This window comes from Sminthopsis crassicaudata, chromosome 1 (genome assembly GCF_048593235.1).
Source record: "Sminthopsis crassicaudata isolate SCR6 chromosome 1, ASM4859323v1, whole genome shotgun sequence".
Lineage (NCBI taxonomy): Eukaryota > Metazoa > Chordata > Mammalia > Dasyuromorphia > Dasyuridae > Sminthopsis > Sminthopsis crassicaudata.
The window spans coordinates 239,689,435-239,705,067 of record NC_133617.1 but is presented as its reverse complement, the minus strand read 5'-3'; the positions used below and the strand labels follow the sequence as shown (position 1 = coordinate 239,705,067).

Below are 15,633 nucleotides of genomic sequence, written 5' to 3'. Positions count from 1 at the left end.
CTGCCAGTAGGAGCTGGTAAGTAAGCCTGCTTGCCAGTCTGCAGTGAACTTTAGAACTTCTAATTTTAACATGGGATTGCATTACCTGATCTATTCTTATCGAAATAACCTGACCTAAGAAGGTGGTTTTGACTTATAGACATCTTTCCATTTGAAATCAGCACTAATGGGGCAAGGAAAAATCATATCCCTTTCATCCCCTCTAAAGGTTCTCTTCTAGAATTGAAAGTTGCACATTTTAAAAATCTGTGCTACTTAGAGGTCCTTTTGAAAATGCATGGAAGCAAAGTAGATGGGTTCAAGGCATAGTAACACTAATAATGGGGGTTAGCTGTAAAGTATTTAACTAATGAAAGGCCATCCATAATAAAGGTCAGACAGTTTCACAAGCAGGGGAGCTCTTAGGAGCCAGTGATGGACTAGCATATCAATGTGAAATCTGGAAGAAGGAAACTATAATAATAAACTAAAACTCCTAAGTTTCCCCCTGCTTTTGTGAGTGTGAGGAAGAAAACAGGCAATTATTAAACACTTACTATGTACCAGGTACTGTATGCTAAGTGTTTTACAAATAATATCTCATTTAATCCTTACAACAAAGTAGGGATGTAAATGTCTGTTATTATTTCCATTTCACAGTTAAGGAAACTGTGATTTGACCATGATCACACAGCTATTAAGTATCTGAGATAGGATTTGAATTCAGGCCCTCCTTCCTGACTTCAGTTCCAATCTCAGTTTAAGCATAATTTAAAAGAAGAGGAAAGAAAAGGAAAGAAAAGGAAAAATGCCCTGAATGCTTGGATGAAGCCACTCTTCCATAGGTTAAAATTCACTCCTGGCCAACAGGATAAGAGCTCTTCATTCCCAGCTCAGACAAGGTAGGAAGTCGGTAGGAGAAATAGGATAGAAAATCATCTGAAGAGGAAAAAGTTATACTTAGTAGCCTCCTAGAATCCTAAAGCTGAAGGGTCTTTCAGTATCATGAAACCCAATCCCTTTATTTTATAGAGAAAAACCTTAGATGAGAACTGATCTTAGTCATCTCTCTATCTGAAATAGTAAGAAGCGAATATAAACAAATATAGATGCAAAACAAATTAGGTACCTATATAGATAAAACCCATGCATAAATAAGGACCTTCAAAGACATATTTTAGACTACCTAGCAGTGCAGTGATATGAGGATTCTAAGACCAATTCTGACCTTTCCTTTCTAACTAAATATATCAATAAAAGCTTTCCTTGTAGAAGTATTATGGGTCACACTGTACATATGGGGCATTTGCTGATGATGTTGGGTAGCAATTAATAAGGTTTGTAGCCATGGATCAATGATTTCAACCTATTCAACTTAATTGAATTGACCTGCAAAATTGACAGATTTTAGTTTAAGTCTTTTCTTTAATTCACCCCAAAATGAGGATATTAATGGCCAGAGAAATAAATAAGAATCAGATAATGAGAGAGCAAAGGAAGAGAAAGTGACTGACTGGATAGTTAGTCACTTAATAGAGTTAACTAGATTTATATGCACATTCTTTTTGAGATGATGCAATTCATTCTTGTTATACAATAACATTAACCACCACTTTGTCTCACCTAGACAATAAATCTTACAATGTAGAAAATCAGTAGCCCATAATCTTTACATTGCATACAAGTGCAATGAATCTGTTATAACTGACTGTAAAGACCTAGCAGATAGGTTTTATGAATATTTTTCTAGAATACTAAAAGGAGACATTATGTATGTTTTTCAGAGAGTGTTTTGCGGCATGTCAGAGGACAGAGGTGACCGTTTCAATTTTAATTTTTACTTCTTTCACATTCTCATCTGAAGTCCTAGTGAAAAATTTTAGCCTATAACAGAGATTTACTGAAAGATTTAATCTTTATAGTTTTATTATTTCCATGGGGGAAGAAAAGTGACCTCCGATGAGGTTGCAGAGATTTCCATTATTTTACCTTTTGAAATATTTTTAAATTCTTGAGCAAGTTCTTGGGCATGTATACACATACATATTCAATAATCCCAGTTTCATCCTTTGTAGAATAAAAGGTGTGGGTTATATCATATCTAAAGTCCCTCCAGTTCTAAGTAAACCTTTTTCCTCTTAAGATGATTCTTTTTCTAATTTCTCCTAGGTTTATCTACCTACCCCACCCTGCCAAAATGAACAGTATAAACAACCAAACCAAAGTCTTTGAATATACACCCAGCAGGAAATCACATGACTGATATAAAAAACTCAGTTTTGCTCACTTCATACAGACTCAACATCACTGAAAAGTGGTCACTTGATAATTATTTTTTTTTTCCCAGCCACAGCAACTTATGAAAACCATAAACAAAGGAATAGAGAGGTATCCTTGGAGAGAGAGTACCCACACCAAGGAGATCGTTGATCCTTGAAAAATTAGAGTAAGATAGACCAGATCAACTTTGTAAAATCCAAGTAGTGACTGAAAAATGGGGGAAGGGGGTGTTTTGTGCATATATACATAAATTTTAGATTTCTTAGTCATGTCACTTATGTCACTTCCTTGAAAGAAAAAAAAATCTGATGGGCTCCATATCATCTAACCAATTAATTCTAAATTTTTCATCCTTTCATGCAAGATCCATCACAGCATGATACCAAGCTACTTTCTAGCCTGAACTCTCTCTTCTCTCCATATAAACGCTACATTCCAACCAAATTAGACTTCTCACTGTTGACTAAACACACATGCTTGCTTCAAAGTCTTTGCTTTTTCCCTTTCATCTGCCTTTCAAAATCTTAGCATTCTTCAAGATTCATCTCAAATTTTTCTTTTATTTGGTATTCTCTAAACCAGATGTGATAACCACCTCCTCTCTATTCCCTTTAACACACTGTGCCCTTTGTGAGGGCCATATCATATTCTCCCTTATATCATGATTATTTATAAAACTGTCTCATGCACTCCAGCCATGAGTTTGTATTTTTTTCCTCTTTTTTTTCTCCTTTTTGTCACTTCTAGCACAGTGCCTGGTGCATGGTAAGTGCTTAATTTGTTCAATTAGATTAAATCCCTAGTAAATTATCTTTGCATAGGAAAAGTAGAGACAATGATAATTTTTTAAATCAAATTTGAAAGGAAAATAAATTTCATTTAACACTGTGCTTTTATCTAAACTACGTCAGAATATGTATTTCTGGGAAAGAAAATTTAATGTAACCATAAACAAAAAAGAGAAAATTCTGTGTTCCAGTATAAGATCCCAATGAAATCCGCCTTACTTCTATTGTTCTTAATGTAGACACAGTTCAGTGTCCACAGAAGTGCTATGTTATATCCTGTGGTCTACCATCAGAAGATGAAATAAACAAGATTTTTCACTGTTCCATCACTGGAATGTGCCTAGCTTTAAAAATGTTGTAAAAAGGAATATTTTCATCATGCTATTATTTGCTAATTAAATTAGTCCAATGTTTCATGGATATGGAATAATGTAATTTACTATATTGAATAATTAACCAATCAGATTGTTCTTATTTTCTGAAACAATGGATTGACTAAAATGTTACTATAAACAAAATAGATTTTGTTAGGCATAATCCACTTTGTAAACAAATGAAATTAATTCTTTGCCTGACTTAAGCCTCAAAAATGAAAGACTGAAACTGAACACATGCTTCCAATTCTTGTTCTCTTACTAATATGGCACTTAATATAAAAGTTATAATTTAACCTACCCCCAAGTATTCCGTACTTGAGACTAAATGGCTCTTAGAAATATGTTCATCAACAGATGGGAACCACTTATGGCCTCATAAACTCAAAAAACAAGTGAAATTATCTCAGCAAAAGAGAAAGAGATTACAATAAAGCCTCATCTGGTTATCTTGGATAAAATTAATATATTGCACATTGGTTTTCATCTTAATGAAGAAGGGCTAGTAATCACTTTTCTTCATATCATTTGAATACTGAAGGAAGAAGTTCATAGAATTGACCCTTTTAAACAAGTATCTATTAAGTGCCTGCAAGTGCCTAGAACTCTGCAGCACAATTACTGCCCTCTAAGATCTTACAGTCTAATTGGAAAGACAATAGTAAACATAAAGAGTAATAATTTGGCATGCAAAGTAGAGTTTGGTCACTAGCCAGCTGACCTAATAAGACTGTGAGAGTTGCCAAGGTTTTGGAAAGAAGATTAACAAAGGCTTGGCAGAGTTTCATGGAAGAGATTTTTAGCTAGACTTTGAAAGATGCATGTGATCTGCATTGACTAGGAAAGGCATCTTTAATGGGGGCAACAGCATAAGGAAATACACAGAGGCAAAAATTGGCACCATTTTGATAGGATGTTGAAAAAGAGCAACATGACTGGAATGTATAAAATATCCTACCAAATAATTAGATAATAGAAATGATATGATAAGTGGTAAAACCAGCCTTCAAATCCAGTTCCTCTGATTCCACATCAAGTGCTTCAACTAGCTACAACATGCTGTATAGTCCTTCTGCCCAGTGAACTTCAGGGTAAGACACCAACACAGATATCTAGAAAACATAACATTATATTAGAGTTTCAAAACAGAGAACTCTATGAGATCTGGATAGCAAAAAAGAACCAAGGAACATTTCCTGGAGCAAATTACATTTGTTTGGGGTGGCAAGGGGAAGGCAGGAATTCTTTAAACAAAGATGGAAGAGATACTATGATAAGAAAGATGGGTGATCAAAAACAAAAATTCTGATTCCTGGAGGTAGGAAGAATCCCATTTTAACTGGAGCACAGAGTAAAGAAAGTAATCTGACAATAGAATAATATTAGATTGTGGAATGTAAATGCCATGAAGGGAAATATGAATTTGATGCAATAGAGTAGGGAACCACTCAATATTTTTTGACCAGAGGGATAACATGACTACATTTATGCATAAGAAAATTTATTCTAGCAAAAGTAAGCAGAATGAAATGAAAATAAGGAAAAAAACAACAAGAAACCAGATGGCCTAAAAGGAAGCTATCTTAATTTAAATGGGAGGCAATGAACATCTATACTAGGGATTGGAATAGAGAGGTGAAGATGGACATTACCAAGGGAGAATCAAATCTATGTAGTCATATATTAGGAGTGAGAAAAAGAGGATAATCAGGGATAAAAACAAGTTTTCAAATATAGGGAACTTGGAAATGGCAAGAAATTATGAATTCAAAAGAATTAATAAGAAAAAAATATAAACTTAATTTTAGACTTGTTCAGATTGAAATACCAGTGTGGTATCCTGGTACCAAAAAAGAGAACTGATACATAGATTTTTCAAGCCATTGACATAGAAGCAGTAACTGACTTTAAGGGATTAAATGAGATTGCCACAGGAGAAAGCATACAGAAAAAAATGCTAAATATAGTCTTTTACTGTAGTTTAGTAGTGAGAAAAGTATGAGGAGTCAACAAAGAAGATGAATGATAAGAAATATAGAAAGAAAATTTAAAGGGTGTGATGTCTCTGAATATCCATTTGGAGGAAGTGGTCAATAGTGTCAAAAGCCAGAGGTGAAGCATGATTAAAACTTGTGATGTTTTTCTTTAAAATGTATTGTTCTCTGGGAGCAGGTTTCTTGGGGAGCTTCTGGGAGCAGCCTTCCTTTCAGTTCAGTATAATCACCCCAAATGCAGCCTGGAATTAAAGTCCAAATCTTTTATTGTTTCCTTTTAAGTCTTGTCTTCTTCCTTGGGCCGGGTTAGCTTTCTTAGAGGCCTATCTCTCCTTGGTTCCTGCCGCTAGTCCTTTGTAGGATCAGATCAATTATATTGAACCATGCTAAATTAGATAATTATTGTCTCTATCAATTCCACTGTCTTAGTACCTTGTAAGAATCATAATAAAAACTGAAATGAAGTCCTTGCATTTTGAAATTAAGATGTCATTATCTTTCTAAAAAGGGAGGAACTTCCTTATGTTGAGGTAGAAACAAGACTGCCAGTATGGAGTTGTAGATAAATCATTGGATATAAAGTCAGGAAAATGAATTCAAATTCTGCCTTAAATTCTTAGTTGTGTGATCTCAAGCAAATCACTTATGTCACAGCTTCCTCTTTTGTGAAATGAGAGTGATAATAGCACTTAATTAACAGTCTTTTTAAGGATGAAATGAGATAACTTTTTTGTGAAACTATTTGCAAACTTTAAAATATTATGTAGATACTAGCTAATATACTATTTGCAAAGGGTTGAAGAGGAAGTAAATGGTGAATAGAGAGGAAACAGGTATAAGAATAGGCAGCAGTGAAGGAGAAGGAAAAGAGGAGATTTGGTGTTAAAAGTTCAAAGGATGTTTTAAGGGTCCCCCTCCCACCAGAATTATAAAGAACTGTTCACTAAATAGCATTATGGATAAAGTTCTGAGTCTTCAGACAGGAAGGGCTGAGCTCAAATTCAGCCTTAGACACTTACTAACTGTGTGATCCTGGACACTTAACTCTTTTGCCTGACTTGACTCATCTGTAAAAGGAGCTATAGAAGGAAATGGCAAACTACTCCAGTATCTTTGCCAAGAAAACCCATGAAGAGTGAGGCCATCTGAAAAATGACTAAAAAGCAAATTTGCATGTTCATAGGCAAAATAGTAATAATCATAATATAATACTCCATTCATAAGCCTAGGTCACACTGTCTCATAAATACAATATCTGTGGGTCAGAGTGATATAAACGTATATCAATCTAGTAATTAGATACCAAAGCAAGGAAACTCATGCATGAGTCCGGACCACCTCACAATTCCAGGCCTTGATCTTTTTGTTCTCTTTAGAGATGAGTATACCATTTGTACTGCATGTTACTCCCTGGATATGAATGTTTATCTTTTGGACCTGGTTTCCCACTGGACTCTGCTACTTTTGGGACACTGGAACAGAATGTTGCTTTTTTGGCAAATAAAGAGTCTTAAGCTTGGGATCTGCACAACTTCTCTTTGCCAGGACATTACACTCTTTGAGTGAAAAGTCATCTCCTTAAAGACAAGAATCCACAGAGCTCTTCAAGTCTGCTATATGGGATTTGAGGGGTTCCCCTTTTTTTTAACAGTAAAAGGTAATAGAAAGAAATGTAGGAAAGCTTTTAAGTTCTCTCAAACAGTAAATGGTAGTAGAGAAAGCAATGCATCGTTTTCCCAATCAGTTCTTTAAATAGCAGAGATTTCTGCTTTTTCCAGTCAGTCCCCAACACCAAAATTTTTCTTCAATCTGATCAGCTCTCTATATCACCTGTGAGGCTTATCTCAGTTCAAAGCAGCCTTTGTTTTTCTTTTTGTTTGTTTGTTTGTTTTTTCCTGTCTGCTTTGTTTCTCTAATTCTGTTGATTTCTCAACTCCATCAACTTTTGCTTTCTGGCTTCTGTATGCAATTCCTATTATCAGTTTCTACCTTCTCATTCCCCAGCTTCTCTTCATAAGGCTTCTGTTCTGTCTTCTTACAGCATCTTTCTCTTTTACCTCAAAGCACAACCTCTTCATGTAAAGTGATCCACCTCCATCTTAGGATGAGAAATCAGATATGCTACAGACAATCAATATGCATTTTTCCATAATTCCCAAACAGTTCTTTGATTCATAGTTTCTGAGCAATAAACATCACAGATTTAAACTTGAAAAAAAAATTTAATGTAAATTAGCTCCTAAGGAACAATGTATTTCTACCATGTCAGTCCTTTCACCTCAAAGGGGCTGCTTTTTTTTTTTTTTCAGGTTCTCTCAAATCTATTCCCTTCCCTTCAAGCTGATTTTCTCTGGGTAACTCACACAAATGTCCTTTTTCATTCCTTTTCGGGAAATAAAATGTACACATAATAAAAGGGAAGTACCACACATAAAAAAAAAAAAAGTACTGTGTCTGTCTAATTGATTTACAACAGTGCTTAACACAGTACTCTCAAAAAGACAGGCATTAAATAAGCACTTTTATCAGGAAATTGAGGAATAGACATCTTTCTGAAGGCATGTGCTCTCATTTATTACCAATATACTAAAATTATAGGCTATCTTTCTCCTATATACTAATTCAAGTAATCAATGGAAATCCAGTACTGAGTTTATGAGAACATTCTGATTTCAGAATAATGGGCCTATATAATGCTATTATGGTCTATCCATCTTATCTTGCTTTGTGGTCAAAGTTTGTTTGTTAGTTTTATTTTGTTTGTTTGTTTTCATTTTAAGAATAAAAACAGTGAGGTAGCTAGATGGCACAGTGGATAGAGTATTAGTCCTGAAGTCTGGAGAACCTGATTTCAAATCAAATTTGGTTTCAGACACTTAACACTTCCTAGCTCTGTGACCCTGGGCAAGTCACAACCCCAATTGTTTGTCTTTTCTTTCTTGTGTTTTTTTTTTCCCTCTTAGTCTGATTTTTCTTATACCACATGACAAATATAGAAATATATTTAAAAACCCTGCACATATTTTAAAAAGAGTGCTTATGAAATAAGTTTGGGAAAGATAAGACAGTATTAAATCTTTGTCTCACAAAGTACTACATAGCCATTACTCTTGACTCAGTGGAAATCTTAGTGTATTGAGTGGAGGCTCCATTGGATGCCTCATGGCATTAGATATAATTCATATCATATCAGTCAGTCAATATGCATTTATTAAGCACTTAGTATTTTCTAGTCACTATGCCAAGTGCTGATGACATAAAGGCAAAAGACAGTCCCTGATCTCATGGAGATGACAGTCTAATGAGAGAGACAATGTGAAAATAGTTATGTGCAAATGGAGATAATCAATAAATAGAAGGCTTCAGTTTTAAGAGATCAAGAAAGGTTTCCCAAAGAAGCTTAAAGTTGAAGGAATTTCATGTCAACTGCCACAGCTGCTCATAAATAATGTATTGAGAAAGTGGCAGTAGAAAGAATGTAGTCTGTTGAATGAAATATATAGGATGTGAATTTGGGGAAAGTGAACTGTAGTCCTGATTTCATCATTGACTTATTGTGAGGAAATTTATTTGAGTAAATTATTTCACCTGTCTATGCCATAATGTTGCCATCTGTAAATGAGAGAGCAAAAGAATAGCCTTGCCTTATCTATGTAACTTGGAGGGAATTTGTAATGATAAATCTATAAAAAATATTGAACTCCTTGGAGAAAGGACTTATTTGTCCAGATGTAGTGATGCTCTATTTGTTTTCAGTCTCTGATGGTCTTGCCAATCCAGAGTAACAACACTACACTAAATAGAAACTTCCCATTGATTTTTTCTACTTTCGGTTACATCCCTGGCCTTCGTATTTTAAGCTTCTTAGAGAACAACAAACATTTTGACTGCAAGGGAAAAAAAACCATAGGGGAATTAACTTCAGAATGAAAAGAATAATTGTAAAATCACAGCTTAATTCTTCACATCCAAGAGAAAAGCCATACAAATCAGCACATTGAACCAACATGTACAAATAGTCTTATTCGATAAAGAGTGCTAAATTAGAATAGTCTTAGAGTGTGCTAAGGAGAGTTTGTGAGTAGGTAAAAATCACTTTATTCTTAGTTCTCAAAGATTTTATTATTCTTTCATCTTTTTTTTTCTTCTTTCCCTTCATTTACTTTTATTCTCTAGTTCTCCCTTCCATGTGTCCTATGCTAAAGTCTAATTAGAGTATTGGTCATTTTCTTTTCTAGAAAGATTTTCACAGATTTTCAACAATGTTCCTCCTCTATGCCCTTATTTTATTTTATTCCTTAGTCTATAATGTTTTTTTCTCCTGTCCCATCCTTACCTCCACCAACATTTCTACCAATTTAAAATTTGCCCCTTCATTTAAGGCATATGAAACAATGTGGCAGTGTAAAAGAAAACCAGGGCTTAAGACCCACTTCTGAACTATGCTGGCTACATATGGATAAGTTGCAGAACCATTGATGACTTGCCCTAGGAATTCCCTTTATCAGTATAATCCTAGGACCATGTTCTATTCCTATTAAGCCTATCCTTGAAGTACCAATGCCAATATCATGTCTTTCATGAAGACTTCCTTTGTACCATATCTCAGTAGAAATGTTTGGACCTGGAATGGCACTTGGTTTGCTCCTCTCCAATTAACTCATTAAGTATCATTTTATATTGCATTTTTTTTCTATTAGTATCATTATTCCCTAACAGAATAGAAACTTCCCAAGAGGACTATATTCTAATATCGGGTATAACCCAAAGCTTAACATAGTGAATGTTCAGCACATAAACATTTTTTTGAAATGTATTCAATCTATAATTCTGTGCAATGTTACAGGAAATGGCTTTCTTTGTTCTGGAGATTCTAAACCAACCAACATCAGCATGTGTTTGTAGGAGGAGCTACAGACACAAAAGAAATTCTATACATACTGACCAATGTTTACATTATACAAAAGCAATTTTTATTTGTTTTGTAGCATAAAGTTAATGCATCTTTCCTTAAAGATGGTTTGTGTAACCTTTAGAAAAGAAAATGTCTAAATTAGGATATAGAAATCCAAGTCTAGTCCTGGAAATTCAGATCGTTAGGACTTGGGGTAAATAACAAAACATGTCTACAGACTCTATAGATGTTCAGGAAGGCATCTTTCCAGACCCAGTATTATATTTCTTTTGTTGCTGATCCTATATTACTTTGAGATGTATCTTGGGAGATATCAACTGGATTAAATTTCCCTACATCCAGTACATCCTCACCATATTTTAGAATCCCTAGAGGTTAAACTTGCCCTATTTCCATACTTTTAAAACTATCACAGACAAATCCAACTTTCCTATGATCATGACGATGCAGAGAAAATCTTTGAATTCTAACCTGAAAGCTCAATTATCTTGAGAATCCTTGCACCTTAGTAGGAAACCAAAATCCTAAGGTAATGACAAGGCAAAAAGATCATCCAGTAATCATTATGGAGTACTTTCATAGAAAGTATATAATAGAAAATATAAATAGAAAAATAAAAGAAAGACTTATGTAAGAAACCTCCAGATGAAAAAAAAAATACCTTTCTGAGTCAAGAGAAGTTGCTACCTCCTTTGAAAATTATAGTGTTAAAGAGTTGCCAGATAATTTAGCAGGTAAGTGACCTGTCTAGGGTTGCACAGTCAGCATGTTTTAGAGGCAAGGCTTAACCCCCAAAACCTATTGGTTCTCAATATAGCTCTCCATCCACAACCCCCTACTGCCTCTCTAACTTTATGAAGCATGGTCCTATATGACTCAGAATAAATGATGGAGGAGGGAAATCAATACCTTTCCAAGAAAGTACTGAGCAGTGGTTCTCAATTTTTTTTGCTCAACAGAGAATTATTTTTCATCACAAGAAATCAGGAAACATTAGAAAAAAGCAGGAGATTAATACATGTACACAAGATTATGAGTTTAAGTTTCATGCTATTCATGGAGAATTTGCACATGTGAATAATAGTGTAAGTTCAATTCATGGTCCTCCTCACTAAACTTGGTGCAAATATCCCAGAGTAAACCACTCGTCCAGAGCTGCTCAGTATATTCTTGAGGTGGATTTTCTCACTGTGCAGCATGATTACAATGTATTCTTTTGATGTTTTGTATTATTCTCTCATCCATCATTAAATGGATGTTAACTTGTTCTCTTTGATCTTATAATTGTATAGCCTGGCCTGTTATCTCATGAAATTCAATTGTTCAACAGTTATTTATTGGGTCTCTTCTGTGTGCCTAGTTTAATACTGTCAGTATATAAGATGCACCAATATACAGAGCCATCATTCAAAAAAGTTTACAGATATAAGTCAGTTTTGGACATGTTGAATTTGAAGTGTTAGCAGAACAATCCTAATAAAGACTCCCAGCAGGCATTTGGAAATATGACTATAACTCTAAAGAGAGAGAACCATATGTATAATGGTGATTATCAAACTTATGAGTAGATGCTAGTCTTCTGATGAAATCCAATAGAGGCAATGCACAAAATACTAAGCTATTTTGATAGCTTACATGAAACCTATTGTCTATAGGGAGTTCTGAAACAAATTTGTCTAGTTTACTATAAATACAGTTACTTTTATGGCCATATTTTAATAATTTCTCATTTTGTGCTTCAACAGGATTCTAATCTCCAAGTTCTGGGGGAACTGAAGCAAAACAATGAGAGCTTCATTATAACTAAGACATTCTCTGGGTCTTTGAGTGAGGTTAGCCACTTAAAAGGAGATGCTCAGGCTTCCATTGAAAAAACAGGCTCATCAAATGGCAAGTTGTATAAACAACATCGAGTAACCAAGTCCCTTTTCAAGAAGTTTAACCAAATAACTTGGCCTCTGGACACTCGCCCTTTGAACAAAAGTTTAATCAGAGGTGACAAATGGAAGAAAACTGATGCAGCTCAAGAAAAAAGGAGAGCTTTCCTTCAGGATTTTTGTAAGAAATATGGGGGTGGAAACCGTGCCCAATCCCATCTTTTTCATATGGTATCCAGAATCTACGTGGAAGATAGACACAAAATCCTCTATTGTGAAGTACCAAAGGCTGGTTGTTCTAACTGGAAAAGAATTCTCATGGTGCTGAATGGCATAGCTTCTTCTGCTTATAATATTACTCATAATGCTGTGCACTATGGAAAACATTTGAAGAAGCTAGATAGCTTTGATCTAAAAGGGATATATATGCGATTAAATACTTATACCAAAGCTGTTTTTGTTCGTGATCCCATGGAAAGATTAGTGTCTGCATTTAGGGATAAGTTTGAACACCCAAACAGCTACTACCATCCAGTATTTGGAAAGGCAATTATTAAGAAATATCGACCCAATGCATGTGAAGAAAAAATAAACAATGGATCTGGTGTAAAATTCAAAGAATTTATCCACTATTTGTTGGATTCCCATCGTCCAGTAGGAATGGACATTCACTGGGAAAGGGTCAGTAAACTTTGCTATCCTTGTTTGATCAACTATGATTTTGTAGGGAAATTTGAAACTTTGGAAGAAGATGCCAATTACTTCTTGCATTTGATTGGTGCTCCAAGAGAGCTAAAATTTCCAAATTTTAAGGACAGACATTCTTCTGATGAAAGGACCAACGCAGATGTTGTAAGACAGTACTTAAAGGACTTGTCCAATATGGAGAGACAATTGATCTATGATTTTTATTACCTGGACTATTTGATGTTTAATTACACAACACCATTTGTATAGTTGATGTTTAAAAATCCTTTCCCTTGCTAATGACAATATGCTCAGATAAGTAATTATATCTTCATTTTATTTCTCTATATTGAAGAACTGGAACTAAAACAGTTGTCTGATGGAATGGAAATTTTGTCAAATAACATGACACCAATTGGCACAAAATTATAGGAAAATAGCATAAAGGAGATATGTAAACAACTTGAATGGCATGAAAATGTCTGGAAAAGAGCCACTTTTGCATTATGGATTGTAGTGTGGAAGCAATAACATAGCCAGCTGTTGCATTAGCTAAAACAGCACTCACTCTTGTAATTTCAAAAGCATCTAAAATAGCATGGGTTTTCGTTGATTTCTAGGATCCATTGTCTAAAGTGCACGGGTTTATTTTTTACTGTCTGTGGTATATTAACAAAATCATTGGACAGTTTTGTAACTCACTCAAAGCTTTCATATCAATTGAAATGATAAATCAATTTTGAAGTGATATTTTGTACCTAAGCATTTTAATTTAGATCAGAATACATTATATTATATACAATATGAGAATGTAGCAGGAAAATCAGATGAGGCTATGGCTTTGTATATTTAGCAGCCAATAAAAAATGCACAACCTGCAAAGATCAAAGTAACAAAAACAACCTTCCTCTTCAAAAAAAAAAAAAAAAAAAAAACTTTTGGGAATTGGTTCTGTTTTCTTTTGAGCTTACTAAGTAGAGACAAAATGAACACCACCACTAAAGGTCTCCATTTTTGAAGCATGCTGTTGAGATGTTTAAGCCTCCTTAGATGTAAATGTGCTCCTAATTCTGGTTTAATTGGGCAGGGGGGAAATTGTTTCAGGATGGAATAATCATCAAAAACTAGAATTGCCACTCTAAATGTAGGCCTCCAACAATAACAAAGCCTTGTAAGTCTAGTATTTGAATCAAAGCATCATGTGCCCAGATTTATATGAGGAATGTGTTCCAAGAATAGCTTTCATTTTCAGTGTCTAATTATTCAGCTTGGGAATGACTTTTTTTTTTAAAACTAATACACCACTTCAAAGATAGGTTATATTCTAGAGAGTAAACATCATGAGTGCCCCTAGAAAAGTTTTTAATAGGCTTATGAATAAACAAATTAACATATTTTCTTTTCAAGTTTAAATATTCTATACTAACAAAGTCAAATGCCATTGTTTGCAGTATATGAAATCAAAGACTTTGGAAAAATAAGACCATGTGGTGCCCGTATGAAAGATTTTAATACATTTTGTAACTTTTTTTTTTTTTCTGTTTCCACATAAGGCACCTAAATGAGAAGACACTTTCTATATGGAAACTAATTTTATTTGTTGGGTTCTTTTCCCACGTTAAGGACCCTACACTATTTTTATTCAAATACTGTTCATGTGCCTTCCTGCTCCATCCCAAAACTCATATTTTTATTCAATCAGTACATTTTCAACAACTTCTTTCCCCAGAAAGGAGGAATTAACATTTCAATATAATGGATCAAAATAGTTACCCAATCTTGGTTTATTTTGATTTGTCATTTTATGCCAGAGGAATTAATTCTCTCTCTCTCTCTCTCTCTCTCTCTCTCTCTCTCTCTCTCTCTCTCTCTCTCTCTCTCTCTCTCACACACACACACACACACACACACACACACACACACACACACACACACCCCTGCCTTGGCCCATCTCTTAAGGGAAAGGTCAGCTTGAACCACAAAAGGTTTAAGTATCTAATGTACAGCAATTTTATTGTCTGTGGTATATTAATAAAACCAATTTTTATCATTATCCACCACCCCATATTAGATAAGAAATGCTCTTCATGTTTTAACAGCTACATTTTTTAAAACTTTGCTAAATTATATTAGTGTTTAGAGACATAACACAGTGGAAAGAGCATTGACCTTATATTCAAGAAGTTCAGAGTTAAAATTTCACCTCTGCCACAAACTGCCTTTGTATTTCTATGTTAGAATCACATAACTTTTCAGGGTCCCAGACAGCTTTCTAAATTTTTAAAGTGGAGAATACTGTGAAGTTTCTTCATCAAGAGTTTTCTTAATCCAATCATAAATTGGTCTCATCCCATATTCTCCCATAAATGAATAGTAAAAACTTGGAGAAATAGGAATTATAATTCATAGAATTATAAGATCATTTATTTATAGCTTGATGGAGGAATATAGCCCCCTTGTTTTATAGAAAAATAATTGATATTCAAAAAGATTAAATAGAAAACTGGGATTTGAATCCAAATCCTAATTTATCATCCTTTCCACCATATCATGTCTTCCTCCTTTTCCTTATTTATATGTTTGTGCATGAAGAGAGAAAGAGTGAGAGAGAAAGAGATGAGAACAGAAAAGAAGATACAGACATAGAGAGAGATGCTATCCATTCTGCACTAGATTCTTCTTCTAACAACACTATATCATGGTAGTGCCAGTGACCTTAGGTCCTCAAGATATAAAAGT

General features: G+C 34.4%; 1 protein-coding gene across 1 annotated transcript in view; it reads left to right on the top strand.

Moving 5' to 3' along the window:
- Positions 1–14,575, top strand: part of CHST9 (carbohydrate sulfotransferase 9) — a 333,686-nt gene extending 319,111 nt beyond the window's left edge. Inside the window, exon 6 of the mRNA XM_074277059.1 lies at positions 12,076–14,575. Within this exon, the coding sequence (XP_074133160.1) occupies positions 12,076–13,164 (1,089 nt within the window). The 3' untranslated portion in view covers positions 13,165–14,575. The remainder of the gene's footprint in view (positions 1–12,075) is intronic.
- Positions 14,576–15,633: the final 1,058 nt, after the last annotated feature.